This window comes from Plecotus auritus (genome assembly GCF_963455305.1).
Source record: "Plecotus auritus genome assembly, chromosome: 4".
NCBI lineage: Eukaryota > Metazoa > Chordata > Mammalia > Chiroptera > Vespertilionidae > Plecotus > Plecotus auritus.
The window spans coordinates 8,953,033-8,971,055 of NC_137775.1; the positions used below are offsets into that span (position 1 = coordinate 8,953,033).

The window sequence follows — 18,023 nt, forward strand, 5'->3', positions numbered from 1 at the left end:
CTTCAGGTAATTTACATTCTTAAAACTACAAAGTAAAATTACCACAAACATTTGTGCATCATTTTATTTTTATTCACAAAATATTTTCACATGTACTCTTGTTTTTAATCTTCACAAGATCCCTAGTAGCTAAGCTTTGTTCTAATATTCATTTTGCAAAGTCAAAAGAGCAAAAATTAAGAACAAAGTCTCCAGCCCAGCTGGTGTGGCTTAGTGGATTGAGCTTCACCCCAAGGACCAAGAGGTCCTGGGTTCAATTCTCTGTCAGGGCACATGCCAGGGTTTGGGCTCCATCCCCAGTGTTGGGTGTGCAGGAGGCAGCCGATCAATCATTCTCTCTCATCAATGATGTTTCTCTCTCTCCCTTCCTCTCTGAAATCAATAAAATATATTTAAAAAAATAAAAGAACGGTCTCCGGCCTGGTCAGTGTGGCTCAGTGATTGAGCATCGACTTATGAACCAGGAGGTCACTTTTCAATTCCCGGTCAGGGCACATGCCTGGGTTGTGGGCTCGATCCCCAGTGTTGGGTGTGCATGAGGCAGCCGATCAATGATTCTCTCTCATCATTGATGTTTCTATCTCTCCCTTCCTCTCTGAAATCACTAAAAATATATTTTTTTAAAAAAGAAAGAACAAAGTCTCCAAAGCCAGTCCCCCTGAGTTCAAATTCTGGCTTTGTTACCTACTGCTCTATAACCCTAGCTGCCTCTCAGAGCCTTCATGTCCACAACTCTTAAATCACACCCTACTGACTGCCTCCTCGGGTTTTGTGGTCCTGCAAACAATATCATATCTCATAAGCAAAACCCTTGTTTCTAGCCCCATTTTTTCCAGTGCTGTTATTATATTTTCCTATTTAGTCTGCAACTAGGCTTGCAGATTGGTTTGGGTTTGGGTTAGTGACAGCTATTGCCTTTTAGAATCATATGCTTCTTTCTAATTCTCCTGTTTATTGCTTTTAAAAAATAGTAATTTACTGCATAATCCATTCACGATTTTGCTTTTTAGCCTGACATTTTGGTTTTTGTTGTGCTGTAGTTGTTTTTTGAATGTATTTTTATTGATTTCACAAGGAAGGGAGAGGAAAAGAGAGATAGAAACATCAATGAGAGAGAATCATTGATAGGCTGCCTCCTGCATGCCCCCTACTTGGGATCAAGCCCACAACTCAGGCATGTGCCCTTGACCACAATCAAACCTGGGACCTTTCAGTCCACAGGCCGACGCTCTATCCACTGAGCCAAACCGGCTAGGGCTAGCCTGACATTTTGTGTGGTGATGCTCCCACATGGCCTGAAAGTTGATTTTTCTTCCTTGCTGTGATTGTCCTTCTGCTGGTGAGATGGCCAGAATTTTCCATCTTGGTGACGGGCACTTGTATCTGACTTGCCCCCAGTGAAGAGGATGTGATCACCTTCACCCTGTGACGGACACCCAGCCCATCGGACACATTTGCTGACCAATAGGGGATTTACTGATATCGGGAGGGGAAGGGCAGGATTAAACATTTTATCCTTCCAGCTTTGTCCCAGTTCATTATTCCCTTTAGAACTGAATACCAAAATTCTGATAGCTATTTGATTTTTGTACAACTCTAACTCAATATAAATACATGAACTTTTTATTGATTGATTTTTTTTGAGGGAGGGAGGGAGAGAGAGAGAGAGAGAGAGAGAGAGAGAGAGAGAGAGAGAGAGAAACCAGGGATTGAACCCGAACCTTGGCTATCAGGATGCTGCTCTAACCAACTGAGCTACTGGCCAGAGCATATTTGGACTTTTAAGTGAGTAATGTTTGTGGACAAAAGGCATGGCTAAGCTCTTTTGGTATTTTCTCTTAATATGCCTTTGGTCATCATGAACATGGTTCTTTTCTAAACTTCTGGATGGCTTTTTATAAGCTTGTGCACATTCTTTGAAACTCGGGAAAAGCAGGAAGTGAGGGAGAGAGAGGAGAGGAGAGAGGAAGAAAGGAATCATATTATTCTTAGGAATTTTATTTTCTTCCCAAATCAGGGTAACATCAATAGGTTATTTTACTAGATAGAGGTCATTAGTGTAATATTTCTGCTGGGATGTTTAAATGTGCACATTTATTTCAGACATAACAAGAAGTTCAGGGTGACCAGCAGTGCTTTTTTATTTGTATGCCTTGCCTCCTTATAGATTGTGTTGAAAATGGTTTGTGTAATGATTATTCAAAAGTCAAATTTAGCATTTAAAGTAAACTGTTACCAGTTTATTTTACCTCCCCCTAGAACAGCATTGATTTCTCTGAACATAAAGTTCCCATACCTGTATATTATTTCTAAGAGCATGTGTTATGTTTATAACCATTTGAATTTCCCGGTGCACATGTTAAGTCTTCCTATTTCTCACCCCCTAGAATGATCTGAAGGTGCTGTGTACATCGCTGGCTGACAGCAAATACATGCTTCTGCAGAAACTGGCCAATGTGTTTGAACAGCCCGTGGCGGAGCAAATAGAGGTATTTACAGCTGCCTTTTTCCAGAAGAGCTAATGCATAGAGCCGATCGGGTTTACTGTGAAATGTCAAATAATCTGCGCAAGGTTTATGGCTTACTGCAGCATCTTTGTTTGTCACATGTTTTGATTGTGAGAGCTGGATTTGAATCTCTGGCCAGGTTACACTGACTCTCTCACTTAGACCTGCACGGAACTGGGAAATGTGAGCTGGGAAAAGGTGTCAGTGACAGCTGCTGACCTGAAGAAGTGTGTCCCCTAACAATGAGATTAGGCGTGAATGTCAGTGACCTGGGCAGGAAGTCAGACTGCCCCGGTGGCGGCACAGAAGAGCAGTGTGCACATTCGGAAGAGGGGTAGGTTGCCTCCAGCGGGGTGAGGTCAGGGAAGAGTCTACCAAGGGAAATCGGAACTGGACTTAGGAGTTGGGACACACAGGGACTGGAAGGAAGGTATCCACAGGAAGGGACAGCAAGAACAAAGGCACAGGGAGACAGTCCAGAGCTCTGCAGGAGGAAAGTGTGTGGCCCTTGTTAGCTGAACTTACGATGAGTCAATGTGATGGAGGGGAAATAAGGCTGGATGAGAACATTGGAGACACCCTGTAGGTAGGGCTATTGCGTGTCAGAGAATTTGGACTTTAGTCTATAAATCATTGGTGTCTGAACTTCATTGATCACACACCTCACTAGTTGAACAAGCACATACCACAAATATATGAATATTTAATCATTTATAAACTGTAAGCAGGTACTGTTATAAAGCACATGCAGAAACAGAAGTGGGAATTGAAAATGAATGTGGCTGGATGTAAATGAAATACATAGTGTCTCACCCTCGTGGATCATATCACACACACTGGATATCTCCCCTCGGGAACTGGCAGTGGGAAACCACTGGGGATGTTGGACGGTGAGAATAAGTGTGGGGGCCAGATCCTCCTTCCGGAGGGCTGGCAGGACAGCACCATGGTCAGGAGGCAGGGTTCCCATCGTTGATCGGCTGCCTCCTACACACCCTTTACCAGGGAAGGAGCCCGCAACCTGGGCATGTGCCCCGATGGGAATCAAACCAGCAACCTTTCGTTGAGTGTGACAACGCCCAATGAGCTGAGCCACACCGGCCAGGGCCTGTTTATTTGTGTTTTTAATGGATGCGTTATCCTTTATAATCTCTCTGGGCGTATTATTTGTTCATTGAAGTTTTATTTTTCCTGTATAATTGGTTATTTTGTTTGTTTGCTTATTTGGGTTTCTGTCTTTCATGTTGGAGGCATTTCTCAGGAAATCCTTTGCTGACTATTCCGTTTAGGATGCGAGACTAAACAGCAAAGTGGCAACTATGATGGACGGATAAGGCTTGACAATGTTGAGATCTACTGAAGAGTGGTCTGTGGGCTATTGGTTGGAAAATCCTTGTGTCAAACTTTTAGGCGTTTCTATTGGTCTTTTCATATTTTTGCTCCTTCCTATCTGGAGAGTAGAAGTCTGGCTGCCATTCTCTAGAAGACGCAGGGACTCCACATTCACCATTCAGTGGGCATTCACTTTATCCCTCTATTTTCAAACAAGTACTCAAACTCACAACTGTGTCCGGTGCCCCTCAGTCCAGAGACTATTTGTTTTTTTACCTTTTCCAGAAAATCAATGTTCCATCTTTCACCAGGGAAGGGAAGGGGCAGTGTGGAATGAGAAAGAGATCTGGGAATTTAACTTCTCTTGTTTTTTTTTGTTGTTTTTTTTTTTGTTGTTGTTTTTAAAGTATTTTTATTGTTTCAAAGAAGGGAGAGGGAAAGAGGTAGAAACATTAATGATGAGAGAGAATCATTGATCGGCTGCCTCCTGCACACCCCCTGTTGGGGATTGAGACCACAACCCAAGCATGTAACCTGACTGGGAATTGAACCATGACCTCCTGGTTCATAGGTCAACACTCAACCACTGAGCCACACCAGCCGGGCTTAACTTCTCTTTAAAGAGCTTCTCACCAACCCTCCTTATTCAGCACCCACTTCACCAGAGTGCCAGAGCCTCCTGTGGCTGTAAACTTGGGAATGAAGATCCCCTGCTGGACGAGGATTCAGCTTTCTTAGACTGTCTTAAGTCAATTATCATCTATCCTTCTGATTTCCAGCTTCCAAAATTTTGTTGGTATTATCTTCTTTTCTTCTGCCTTGTTCTTGTAGATATATTGGGGGGAGGGGGAACGCACACCCAAAAACAAGCAAACAAAACATTTGCTGTGGTGGTAGTGGGGATTCAGGAAAGAAAACGGGGCACATGTTTTTTATCTGCCATCTGGAATTCATGTTCTTTTCGTTCTTCAAGGGCAACCGAGGTTGCATTTCTTCCAAAAGCCTACTCATTCTGCTCCAGGACTCACTGGGATCTCCCGTTTCCAAAGTGCTCTTACAGGGACGGCTTGTGTCAAGTTTATTTAATACATAATGGTTTTGCTGTCCCATGATTATTCTGGCTTCCCAACCAGACGGTTAGCTCCTAGAAGGCCCGGATGAGATCTTGTTCTGCCTCTACACACCTCGCCCTGGGAAGACAAGGCTTAGCACTAGCAGCCGATGTAATACTTGTCAATTGTGTGATTTTCTGCTTCTTGGGGAAACCATGCAGTCACATGTTTTCAAAGATGCTCAGAACTGCACTTCAGGAAACCAGAACATGATTCCCTGCACCAGGGGTGGGGAATATCCATCCCCCAGGCCATATAAGGCCCATTAAATCATTTGGTCTGGCCCTGCCAAGGCATTAGGGTGAGTTAATTAAATGTTTGGCCAAATATAGCAGGCTAATTTTTAAGTTGATAATTTTGTATGGCCCGAGAGTGATGTTATAAATATCCAAATGGCCCTTGGCAGGAAAAAGGTTCCCTACCTCTCCCGTAGACAATTCCAGGCAGATACCTTTCTCTAACGTCATACATCATGCTTCTTTTTGGGGTGTCACTATTCATGAATTTTTCTTTCTTTGAGGAAGGTGTTGTTCTCCCAACCCTCCATTCTCAGTCCCTCTTACCTCCTCACCTTTAAGATAGCTGATCTGTAGCATAATAAAGGGCCTTCTTCTCTTTTCCACATCATGTGACCATGGTTTTTATGTTGTATTGCAATGAGTTTTGTTGGCTGTATTGTTTTATGTGGACAGAAGAGGAATAAATAAGGAGACACGGTAGTCATGCTTTTTGTGGGAAATTATTCATGGGAGTTTTGATGAAATATCATAAATTTTACCTAGGCAATACAGCAGGCTGAAGAGGGGCTGAAGGAATTGGATGCAGGAATTGCTGAATTAAAAAAACGTGGTGACAAGTTGCAGATTGAGCAGCCTGCCCTGCAAGAACTCTCCAAACTCCAGGTATGATTTTCTACCAATAGCATTCAATGATGCATCCTAACTAGAACTCAAGAAAAAAGTATTTTCTCTATTTTCTTTTTTTTCTCTATAAAATTCGGATCATTTAAGTTCTAATCTTTCTTCCAAGTAACTCTTAGAAAATTTTCTGAAATTTTTACTATATTTAATGCAATAAAAAATATTGTATTCCCAAGCTTCTAAGATGCTTTTTTTTTTTTTTTTAAATCATTTGTTATTATTCCGATGGCTGACCACTGTGGTGTAGTTTAGTTGTGCTATATTATTTTTCTACTGTAGAAAACATAATTATTATCAGTCCAACCTAGAAAAGTTAAGAAAGGGAGATCTACTCTGTATTTAAAGAGTGATTTTTATCAGACACTGTGTCAGTTCCAAAACAAAACAAAGAATTTAAACCAGGAGGAAGCTGAAATCTACACAGACCTTCCGGTTACTTGCTTTCCTGGATAGGCCCTTGACGCAAGAATCTGCTTTCAGGGTGGTCGGCCGAGCCTGGGATAGGACACCAGCAAAAATTTAGCCTTTGATGAGCAACATAGTTAAGTTATATTAAGAAAAAAATGTGCATGGTGACACATATACACACGTTTACTCTGCACGCCTATTACAGACCGTTGAAGAAGTACTAGCATGAATCCAGTCCAGGTTCACAGGTCCTTCCTTTCAAGAAAATAAAATAGCTCTTATTTTTACAAGAGCATTTTTATTGTAAGTATCTCACCCCACTATCTCACATTTCGCAATGTCATGAGCCCACTGCCCCCCCCTCTGTCCTTTCTAGACAGTTTCCAGCAATGGTTAACGTCAGGTGTAAGATCCAACGTCAGGGCTGTAAACAGCCATTAGGGTTGAACTTCCCAGCTCGGACATTGTTGGCCTCTAACCCTTCACGTGGCACGTTCATCAGGTCCATGTGGCTCAAATAAATTCTGTGTTTGGTGTATCATCATCTCCTAAAATGCCTTTCCAGTTAAGATATCTATTTATTTCACCACATTTGGCAAAAACATGGCCTTTTCAAGTCTTCCAGCTCCCAGTAAATGCTTCTGCTTCTCAAGCTCTTTATTTGGAGGATAGTCCCAAATCCAATTATTAATTAGTATCCGAAATGTTAAAGATACTATGTTCCATTACTTTAAAAGTATGTGAATGTTGACAACATTATAAAAATCAGAATTACATTTTCTGGGGCATTTCCCTTCACCTCCATGAACAATTTTTGATCCCACATCTCACCACAAACATTGACATTCCAAGAAGACTGGTTAAGTCTACCCCATGTGTCGTTTCTAGGCAATGTTTTTGTATATCCTTTGTAATGTTAAAAAAATTAGCTTTTTTTTTTTTAAAAAAAATTACGTTTTTATTGATTTCAGGAGAGGGAGCGAGAGATAGAAACATCAACGATGAGACAGTTGCTTCCCACATGCCCCACACTGGGGATCAGGCCCACACCTGGCCACGTGCCCTGACCAGTAATTAAACCATGACCTTCGGGTTCATAGGTCGATGCTCAACCACCGAGCCACACCACTGGGCTAGCTTACCTTTTTTGAAAGAAGTTTTTGAAGTGAGGATTCTGAGTAAGGCAGGTGGACAGATGCCCAATACACAGAGCATCACCCTAGGCAGACGGACACCTGAAGGCGCGTCCTTGGGTTGTGGGTTTGGTGGGTAATGTATTTTTAGAGAGGAGCCTCAACATCACTTGAGTGAATGCTGCTGTCTCTGTTTCTAAGGACATGTATGATGAACTGATGATGACCATTGGCTCTCGGCGGAGTGGACTGAACCAGAACCTAGCACTCAAGAGTCAGTACGAAAGGGCCCTCCAAGATCTGGCCGACCTGCTGGAAACTGGACAAGAGAAGATGGCAGGCGACCAGAAAATGATCGTGTCTTCCAAAGAGGAAGTCCAGCAGCTCCTTGACAAACATAAGGTAGAGAGAGAGGAAGAATGTACTTGTGCAAGCATGGTCTCACTGACTGACAAATATTGAGTAAACCCAGTATTTTTTAATCTTTTAGGAGTTCCTACTTGTATACGTGAATCTTTAAAATGGTAAACAAATGTGTACGCAGACCCACTGGCATTTAGTAGCACAGAACAATGACGGAGGCTGTGCTGTATAATGTCATCAGTTAAAAAAGAATACCAGCCTCAGCAGTGGTTTTAAGTATCCCTTCCTCACAGTGTCAGCCAGGCTTCCTCACTTCATAACCTGGGAAACACAAGGACCCTCTTCAGAGGAGCCCAGCTTCCTTCTTTTTTTAAAAAAAATATATTTTATTGATATTTTACAGAGAGGAAGGGAGAGGGATAGAGAGCTAGAAACATGAATGAGAGAGAAACATCGATCAGCTGCCTCCTGCACACCTCCCACTGGGGATGTGCCCGCAACCAAGGTACATGCCCTTGACCGGAATCGAACCCGGGACCCTTCAGTCCACAGGCCGACGCTCTATCCACTGAGCCAAACCGGTTTCGGCCCAGCTTCCTTCTTACCCGCTATTTTCCTTTGTGATTTTTATGCCCCTTTGCTCATCTAGTTCTAGGTGTTCTCTCGGCCTGGCCAAGGACTCCTCGCTCTGCTCTGGGGATGGGTTTTCTTCTCTCACCTGTGGCGTCCGGCTCTTACGGCCTTAAACACGTGCTCCTTTAGTGGCTGTGGCTTCAGGAGTATCCTTCTGGGGACAGCAGGTCCTTTTGCTACATAATCAAACTTGGTAGGCCTGTGATTGCTCTGGCAGTCTGTACTGTACCAAGTTCCAGTTAGACCAGCCATGGGCAAACTATGGCCCGCGGGCCGGATCCGGCCCGTTAGGCTGTTCTATCCGGCCCGCGGAGCCGAAAGAGCGGAGGGTTCTCTTGCTCTCCCCTCCGCTCCTTTACTTTGAATTTATATTGGTTCACACAAACACTCCATCCCTGCTTTTGTTCCCGCTCTCCAGTCCAGTTTAAGAACCCATTGTGGCCCTCAAGTCAAAAAGTTTGCCCACCCCTGGTAGACCCTACTCCTTAATTCAGCCATGCCTGTTTAATGCACACACGCAGGGGTCCTCAAACTTTTTAAACAGGGGGCCAGTTCACTGTCCCTCATACCGTTGGAGGGCCGGACTATAGTTAAAAAAAAAAACTATGAACAAATTCCTATGCGCACTGTGGGCCCGGGACGAGTCTGCTGCTAAGCAGGACAGGCAGCGGCACCCGGTGGGCCAGATAAATGTCCTCGGCGGGCCGCATGTGGCCCGCGGGCCGTAGTTTGAGGACCCCTGCTAACTCTTGCATGATTAGCAATAATTGCAGAAAGAGCAATTTTGCCAGTTCAGAACCCCAAACTCCAAGGCTCCTGGAAGTTCCTATAGGGAAACTTTCAAAATCCCATTGGGTTACAGATGGTTAACATTCTACTATCATGTAGCTCTCTGGTGGCTTCTCAAGGTAGACTTTTTTTTTTTTTTTTTTTTTTTACTATTAGACTTCTTGCTATTTTTCCCAGAGGTTTTTGTCCAAAACTTTGTGATTTATTAAGGCCTTATCATTTGGCTTTGAAAACATAGCTTTCAAGTTCACAGCTGGTTTTTCTCAAATCTTTGACCCTAATAATAAAATAATCTCCTGAGTTATTCCAGAGAAGACACTAGGATCGATGACTATAAATAACAGAGAAATTAAGCTTAATAGGTGAAGAACGCTGAAAGGAGTAAGCTGCCTTGAATCGACAGCCCTCCTGGCCACGAGAAGCCCATCCAAGACTGTCAGGGGGAGATGGGGTTGTAAAAGGGATTTCAGCTTCATGAATTTGAGCTCTGTGATGTCCAGGTTCTCTTCCAACTTTAAGCTTCTATGATATAATAGTTGATGGTTGATTAAAAAAAGATGGTTCTAGCTAGCCGAAACCGGTTTGGCTCAGTGGATAGAGCGTTGGCCTGCGGACTGAAGGGTCCCGGGTTCGATTCCGGTCAAGGGCATGTACCTTGGTTGCGGGCACATCCCCAGTGGGGGGTGTGCAGGAGGCAGCTGATCGATGTTTCTCTCTCATCGATGTTTCTAGCTCTCTATCCCTCTCCCTTCCTCTCTGTAAAAAATCAATAAAATATATTAAAAAAAAAAAAAAAAAGATGGTTCTAGCTTCTCCTGACCAGAGCATTTTCTGAGGGGGAGCTAGCTCGGCAGTGACCTTGGGCAAGGTAGGTAGACTGGACCATGCAGTGTTCCCATCTGTAAAATGGGAAATAAATCTGCCTGCCTCAAAGAGCTGTAAGGAGTAAATGAGTTAGCCAAGTGCCGGTAGGATACCTGGCACGTAGCACATACTACATATTACTGTATATAGATTCTCGGACCTTCCGTTCTACCCGTAGTGCTGGGAACAAGAAGTGGGATAAACCCTGTCCCTGCCTCTGGGTCCTTTGATGCAGAAAGAGGGACAATTCAAAACACATTTGTAGGATCGTGCAAGGTCTACAGTTTCGTTGCATGTAGGTGTAATCTGAGGGAAATTGAGAATACATAATACCACTCACGCCCAACCACAGAGGGAGGAAGCTGTGAGTGTGTCAGGCGAATACGGAGTATAAACAGAGGCCTGGACGGGGAATGGGAGTTAAGGTGTGCGAGGGACAAGGGAGGCCAGTTTGGATGGTGGAGTTAGTGAGAGGCGGGTCAGGACAGTAAGGAAGTCCAGACTGCAGGGATGAAGGTTCGGAGAGCAGAGGCTGATTACATATGAAGGGCTCTGTGTAGGGCAGAGTCGTGTGTAGATGCTCATGGTGGGGGAACAAGAGAGGCCAGTCAGGAGACTGGAGCCCCTGTCTCCGCTGGGGTAAGGTGGAGGCCAGCAGCGATGGAACAGGGTCACTCATATATCCGCTGAGTACCATCAGCTTTCCTGTGTGAAACAATGTTATGAATGAGTCGCTGACCTCTTTCTACCTGAAAAATTGCAGGAATACTTCCAGGGTCTGGAATCTCACATGATTTTGACTGAAACACTCTTCAGGAAGATAATCAGCTTTGCAGCCCTGCAGGAAACTCAACTGCACGCAGAAGTGATGGCGCAGGCTTCAGCGGTCCTCAAAGGGGCTCACAAAAGGGGCGTGGAGCTGGAGTACATTCTAGAGGTGAGACCCTTGAGGCAGCACCCTCCCCTACAGCAGACCCCCTGCCGCCGAACAGCCCATGAAGGCAAGGCACAGTTATTCCTGCGATTTGCCTCCGGTAACCTCGGAACTCTGAGAAGCAGCATCGCGTGTCACCTTGCCCCCTCTGAGTTTCCAGTTTGCCTTCTGACAAAGCCTTCCCCACACTCGGAGGCAGCTGCACGGGGCCTGCCTTCACACTGGGCAGGATGAGGTATGGGGTTTGAGAGGCGGGCTGAGAAACAGCTGACCTTTGCTGTTGAAGTGAACTTCAAGTGATTGGCAGAAAAGACTTCCCAATTTAAAACAAAATAAAAATCTGAATTTAGAAAAAATTCCCTTGAGCGTTCTCCTTAGTAGAATGCCTATGCTATATATTCATAATTCTTAGATGTCTGTGCTTTTATAAATTTGCAAATGTGATGTATTTCGTTCACTTCCTACGTGAAGTAAACAGGCCTATTCCTTCTAGCTAAGTCATGCATTCATCATTACCGTGGTAAAGAATGCAAACTGGGTAATCAAATGCTTACTGTGTTCCAGGCATAATGCACACATTATTCTATTTAACCCTCCAAATGGACTACATAGATATTACTCTTCCCATGTTTAAATGTTAAAAATGAGGCTCGGAGAAGTTGAGTGTCTTGTCCATGTTCGTTTAGTAACTCGCTCATGCTGCTAGTTAGTTGCAGATGCCACAGGCCGTTGATAATGCTTTTCAGGGTCACCATCTGATTCCTGGCTTCAGAGCCATCCTTTGCTTCCCAAAGCAAACCCCCCACCTAGACATCTCCCTCTGACCGAACTTCAAAGAGAATCTGTCAAGTGCGTATTCTGCACACGAAGAGGAATGCTGTTCCTTAATGAGGGCTTCTAAGCTCATGGACGGATGTTGCATTTCCAGACATGGTCCCATCTGGAAGAGGACCAGCAGGAGCTCCGCAGGCAGCTGGAGGTGGTGGAGAGCAGCATCCCCAGCGTGGGGCTGGTGGAGGAGAGCGAGGACAGGCTCGTGGATCGGATCACACTCTACCAGGTCAGCGTCCACGTGGCAGCTTGGTGTGGGAAGATGCCCCGTTTCCTTCTGAAACTCTCCCATGGTTTTAACAGAATCGAAACAAACTTGCAATCAAATATGAAGCACTGTTACTAGGTTTTCAAGCTATTGACATTGTTGCGAGCACATAAATTTTAAGTGTTTGTTTTATAATAGAATCTAAGAAGGTTTCTTTTCTTTTCTTTTTTTAATGACAGCTCCTTTTGAAAATTCAGCCTCCACCAAGCATTTTCTGTAGTTTATCCTGTTATCCCACTATCTTGAAAAAATTATAGTTTGTTGTTTTATGAGCATTAAAAGTTTTTTTTTTTTTTAAATGACAGAGTACTCCTCTTGAAAACTCAGCTTCCACCAGGCATTTCCTGTAGTTTATGTGGTGAAATAATTACAGTTTGATAGTCTTACATGCATGTAAAGTCACCACCAAAAAAATAAATAAGTAAGGACATCTATACTTAGAGATAGTAGGTGAAGCATCTCAAAGTTTCCAAAGCATCTCAAAGTTACTTGGGTGCAAATAATTGAAGTTTGACTAAGGATAATGGGAACATATGGGTACCAGAGAAACTGTGATCCTTAGAAAGACAAATTGCCTTGTCCAAACTTCTGACCCAGTATTTTTCATCATTTCAGCATTTGAAATGCAGCCTTAATGAATACCAGCCCAAATTATATCAGGCGTTGGAGGACGGGAAGCGCCTTCTGATCTCCGTTAGCTGCTCAGATCTGGAGAGCCAGCTGAACCAGCTTGGAGAACACTGGCTAAACAGCACCAACAAAGTGTCTAAGGAACTTCACAGGTTGGAAACGATATTGAAACACTGGACCAGGTAATACAAGGACGCTTTTGCCCGTTTTAAAAATGAGTGTTAAGGAGTATTTATAAGGCTAGTGGGCACAGGACTTGAAGAAGATATCATGGTCCCTATAGGAACGAATCACCTAGTTTGGCAAATAAAGACAAACACAAAGCCCCCAATTGGATTCTTGTATGATCGTATGAACATGTAATCTAATGTGGGGAGGGAGGCGGGTACCTTACCTTTGAGCTGACCTCCTCCTCACCTGTTGACTGCCCATGGGTGGCCACAGTAAAACCTTAGAGGGAAAGAAGAGAGAGTGGTTTTGAGAAGATGAAGTTTCTCAAGGACAAGAGGAATATTCAAGAGAAGTGGAGGGGGTGATGTTACATAATGAAATACTCTATTTCTATGCCATCTTTATTTTCAAGAGCTTTTACTAACAGTCATCTGATATGGTCTGAATAGCCTCAACATGAACGGATAGGGGAAATACATTTTTCTCTCTAGCTTAGAGAAGAGAAAGCTGAAACTAGGAGAGACTGACTTGCTTCAGGCATAAATGTTAAGGGAATCAGAATTTGAGAGTTTGAACATAGGGCATTATTCTCCCAAATCTATCAGGCCTCCTTTCAGATTAGCATTGGGTCACAGCCAACAGGATGGTGATTACCAGAGGGAAAGAAGGATGGGCGAGATAGAAGCAGGTCAAGGGAGGATAGATGGTGACGGAAGGAGACTTGACTTGTGGTGGTGAACACACAATATAAAATACAGATGATGTATTATAGAATTGCACACCAAAACCTATATAATTATAGTAACCAATGCCACCCCTAATAAATTCAATAAACACTTTAAAAAATGAAATTACATGGGCGAATAACATGGGTTAGCAGAAAGTAGGGATTGGATGTTTACCTAATAGGCTCATCAATATACTTACAGATATCAAAGTGAGTCCGCGGCTCTCGTTCACTGGTTACAGACTGCAAAAGACAGGCTGGAATTTTGGACTCAGCAATCTGTGACCGTCCCCCAAGAACTGGAGATGGTCCGTGATCATCTGAATGCTTTCCTGGTAAGAGCTTAAAGCATTTGACTCACATGTATTGCTTTTTGTTTTTTTTTGTTTTTTAATATAGTTTATTGATTTTTTACAAAGAGGGAGAGAGAGGGAGAGAGAGTTAGAAACATCCATGAGAAAGAAACATCGATCGGCTGCCTCCTGCACGCCCCCTACTGGGGATGTGCCCGCAACCAAGGTACATGCCCTTGACCGGAATCGAACCTGGGACCTTTCAGTCCGCAGGCCAACGCTCTATCCACTGAGCCAAACCAGTTAGGGCCACATGTATTGTTTACAGGCCTATAGGGAGGCCTGATCTGCTCTAGAAGAGAGGAAACCAGCTGTCAGTGGGTAAACTTAACGCACCAAGTTCTGGAGAATCCCTGGTGTGAACTCCGTGTTGAATGATTGTGCAGCATACCAGGGCTCAACATCGCCTCTTTCAGGAGTTTATAGGTAGTGGCTTCACTGTTGGCTCTGGTTCAGGGAGAGAGTAGGCTGCTTTTGCTTTTTCTCCGCAATGCTTACCGTAACTCCCCTTCAAGATGTAAAGAAAAGTTGTTTTTGTCATAAATTGGTCTCTTTTTTCCTTAAAGGAAAGGTCGGGCTCTTTAATCCTGATTTGAACTTTGCTCCTTCTTTCAGGAGTTTTCCAAAGAAGTGGACGCCAAATCTTCCCTGAAGTCGTCTGTTCTGAGCACTGGGAATCAGCTCCTTCGCTTAAAGAAAGTGGACACGGCCGCCCTGCGTTCCGAGCTGTCACACATAGACGGCCAGTGGACGGACCTGCTGACAAATATTCCGACTGTTCAGGAAAAGCTCCACCAGGTACAGCAAGATCTTTGGCTTCCTTGGTCATGACCGATTTGAGAATATGGAATAGAAAGCCGCCTTAATCAGCTTTTGCTCACGGATTTAAATAAGCTTCGTCTTGGATGGCTTGTCTTTTCTCTCTTCCACTATACTGCGTATTAAGATGAACCCTTCACCAAATGCCATATTTACAAATGCCAGATCTTCTAAGGGCTTCTTTTTAATATACTTTTATTGATTTCAGAGAGGAAGGGGGAGGGAGAGAGAGATAGAAACATCAATGAGAGAGAGTCATTGATTGGCTGCCTCCTGCACCCCCCACACTGGGGATGGAGCCCACAACCCGGGCATGTGACCTGACCGGGAATCGAACCATGACCTCCTGGTTCTTAGGTCGACACTCAACCACTGAGCCACGCTGGCAGGGCCCACGGGCTTCTTTAGTGTGTGTGTGTGTGTGTGTGTGTGTGTGTGTGTGTGTGTATTACAGTCCCTCTCTGGTCTTGCTTGAATTCTTTGTTTTCTCATGAGTAAAGTGTGGGTAACTGCGCCTACCTTGTAAAGGGGGTAGCCTTGAAGATTTAACAATAATACATGTAAAAGACCTATGATCTTACCTACAATACAGCAGCTGGCATCCATTCAATAAGGGAAGAGAAGTTAGAGAAGGGAAGTCAGTTCTCCTCTTTCCTGGAAACATGTTTCTCTCCTCTGAACTCCCAGAGAGCTTATGTCTCTCTCTCTTTTGTGCTCATCACTGTAGATACGGTAAGATAGATGTGTTTAATGCCAATTTTTAATCGTACTAATCAGCAGCTGTACATCTCACATTTATCTCTACATCATTCTGCACCTCGTAGAAATCCATAAATATTTTAAATGATTTCTTATGTTTTTCCAAATTATTATAATAAGTAGCTGTACAAATGTATGATATATTAAGTAAGATTCAGACTTGCAAGTATATTTTAAAGACTGGAGAAGTTGGCTATGCTCTTAGGAATAAATATTAGAGTGCCAAAGCTCTCGAAAATGATAGTTGGTATTGTGGTATTTTTCTTTCTCCTTTTAACATTCTTGAGTCATAATACACAGAGATTTTACGAGCTAATTAATAAGATACATCTGTTGAATGTTTTGTAGTTACGTTTTTTTTAAAGTCATAAAACTAGCTATAAAATAACAATAATATTTTCTTCTTTCTGGTATTTTGATTAATTAGCCAGTGTTTATACAATGTTTATAGTATTGGATGGCAAGTGAACAGGAGATGACTATGATTGTTCAGTGTTTGCCTGCTGTTTAATTCCAAGCTTCCAATGAGGTTAAGATCCAAACATGGCATTAGGATGAGTTACCTATGCGGGGTCATTAATAAGGGCTCGTGTGGGGTGTTTAGGTTAACAGGCACCGGGCTTGAATTTTAATACTCGTGACTTGCTCTCCTCCTCGGCAGCTCCAAATGGATAAGCTGCCCTCGCGCCATGCCATTTCTGAAGTCATGACTTGGATCTCTCTCATGGAAAACGTCATCCAAAAGGATGAAGAGGATATAAAAAATGCCATAGGCTACAAGGCCATCAATGAGTACCTTCAGAAATATAAGGTGGTTACACATGTTTTATCTTTACCTTTTCATGTTTTGGAACTATTTTATTTGAAGGGGCATAAGAACTCCAGCGATGTCAGTGAGGCTGTGAGGCATAGATTTCATTCATAGTGACCGGATAGGTGTATAAGAGTAAAAACATTGCCTCCCTAGTGATAGGCACAGAAAAGTTGTCTGGCATGAGGAATAATTTTGAATAAGATTTGGTGTCATTTTAAGAAGTCATAAAAATCGATACTATATAAATATTTTATAGTGTAATCATAAAATGTATCTAATTCTACATCCTCTGCCATATATATATATATTTATAAATTCAAATATATTTATAAGTCAAAAGTTATAAATTTAATTCATGTTTACTGTATTCATATATATTTTATATATATTCAGTTTCTGAAAATAACGGGTTCTCTGCATGCACACAGATTGTGCCATTTGGACTAAACCCGTGGTTGGCAAACTGCGGCTCGCGAGCCACATGCGGCTCTTTCGCCCCTTGAGTGTGGCTCTTCCACAAAATACCACGGCCTGGGCGAGTCTATTTTGAAGAAGTGGCATTAGAAGAAGTTTAAGTTTAAAAAATTTGGCTCTCAAAAGAAATTTCAATCGTACTGTTGATATTTGGCTCTGTTGACTAATGAGTTTGCCGACCACTGGACTAAACCATGGAAGTTATGATATTAACCTTCAGGTTACTGACGGCTCTCCAGCTCCTGAGCAAACACACGACATGCACACGGCTGACCGTGCTTTCTTTTCTCCCTCCTCGCTCCAGGGCTTTAAGATAGACATTAACTGTAAGCAGCTGACAGTTGACTTTGTGAACCAGTCTGTGCTGCAGATCAGCACTCAGGACGTGGAGAGCAAGCGCAGCGATAAGACTGATTTTGCTGAGCAGCTCGGAGCAATGAATAAAAGCTGGCAGATCCTGCAGGGCCTAGTAGCTGAGAAGGTAAGCCACGTGGCCGCCGCTGCCGTATCTCATGAAGACTCCAAGAAGAGAAAGACTCTATCAAGAAAATTAACTGTATGAGTAGGATAGCGACAGACGCTGGGCTCGGGGATGCTGCTGGAGAGAATGCCACCGAAAGATACATACATGGCTCTGCATGTTCTTTTTTAAAAATATGTATATGTGCCGAAACCGGTTTGGCTCAGTGGATAGAGCGTCGGCCTGCGGACTGAAGGGTCCCGGGTTCGATTCCGGTCAAGGGCATGTACCTTGGTTGCGGGCACATCCCCAGTGGGAGGTGTGCAGGAGGCAGCTGATCGATGTTTCTCTCTCATCGATGTTTCTAGCTCTCTATCCCTCTCCCTTCCTCTCTGTAAAATATCAATAAAATATATTTAAAAAATATGTATATGTTTTTATTGATTTCAGAGAGGAAGGGAGAAGGAGAGAGAGAGAGGAACATCAATGATGAGAGGGAATCATTAATCGTCTGCCTCCTGCACGCCCCCCACTGGGGATTGTGCCTGCAACCCAGGCATGTGCCCTTGCCCGGAATCAAACCCGGGACCCTTCAGTCCATAGGTCGATGCTCTATCCACTGAGCCAAACCAGCTACTGCTGGCTCTACATGTTCTTTAGTCATGTCGATTACTTTGTCTTATGCACCCTCCACCCTTTGTATATTTCATATTATTTTAGTT

General features: G+C 43.4%; 1 protein-coding gene across 6 annotated transcripts in view; it reads left to right on the forward strand.

Moving 5' to 3' along the window:
- The window catches only part of SYNE1 (spectrin repeat containing nuclear envelope protein 1), a 400,736-nt gene that overhangs the window by 288,525 nt on the left and 94,188 nt on the right, over positions 1 to 18,023 (forward strand). For all 6 annotated transcript variants that reach the window (XM_080663595.1, XM_080663598.1, XM_080663597.1 and 3 more), the window contains 10 exons: positions 2,388 to 2,489; positions 5,734 to 5,853; positions 7,614 to 7,814; positions 10,825 to 10,998; positions 11,924 to 12,055; positions 12,710 to 12,906; positions 13,825 to 13,957; positions 14,591 to 14,773; positions 16,215 to 16,364; positions 17,146 to 17,322. In XM_080663595.1, coding sequence (XP_080519721.1) covers positions 2,388 to 2,489; positions 5,734 to 5,853; positions 7,614 to 7,814; positions 10,825 to 10,998; positions 11,924 to 12,055; positions 12,710 to 12,906; positions 13,825 to 13,957; positions 14,591 to 14,773; positions 16,215 to 16,364; positions 17,146 to 17,322 — 1,569 coding nt within the window. The remainder of the gene's footprint in view (positions 1 to 2,387; positions 2,490 to 5,733; positions 5,854 to 7,613; positions 7,815 to 10,824; positions 10,999 to 11,923; positions 12,056 to 12,709; positions 12,907 to 13,824; positions 13,958 to 14,590; positions 14,774 to 16,214; positions 16,365 to 17,145; positions 17,323 to 18,023) is intronic.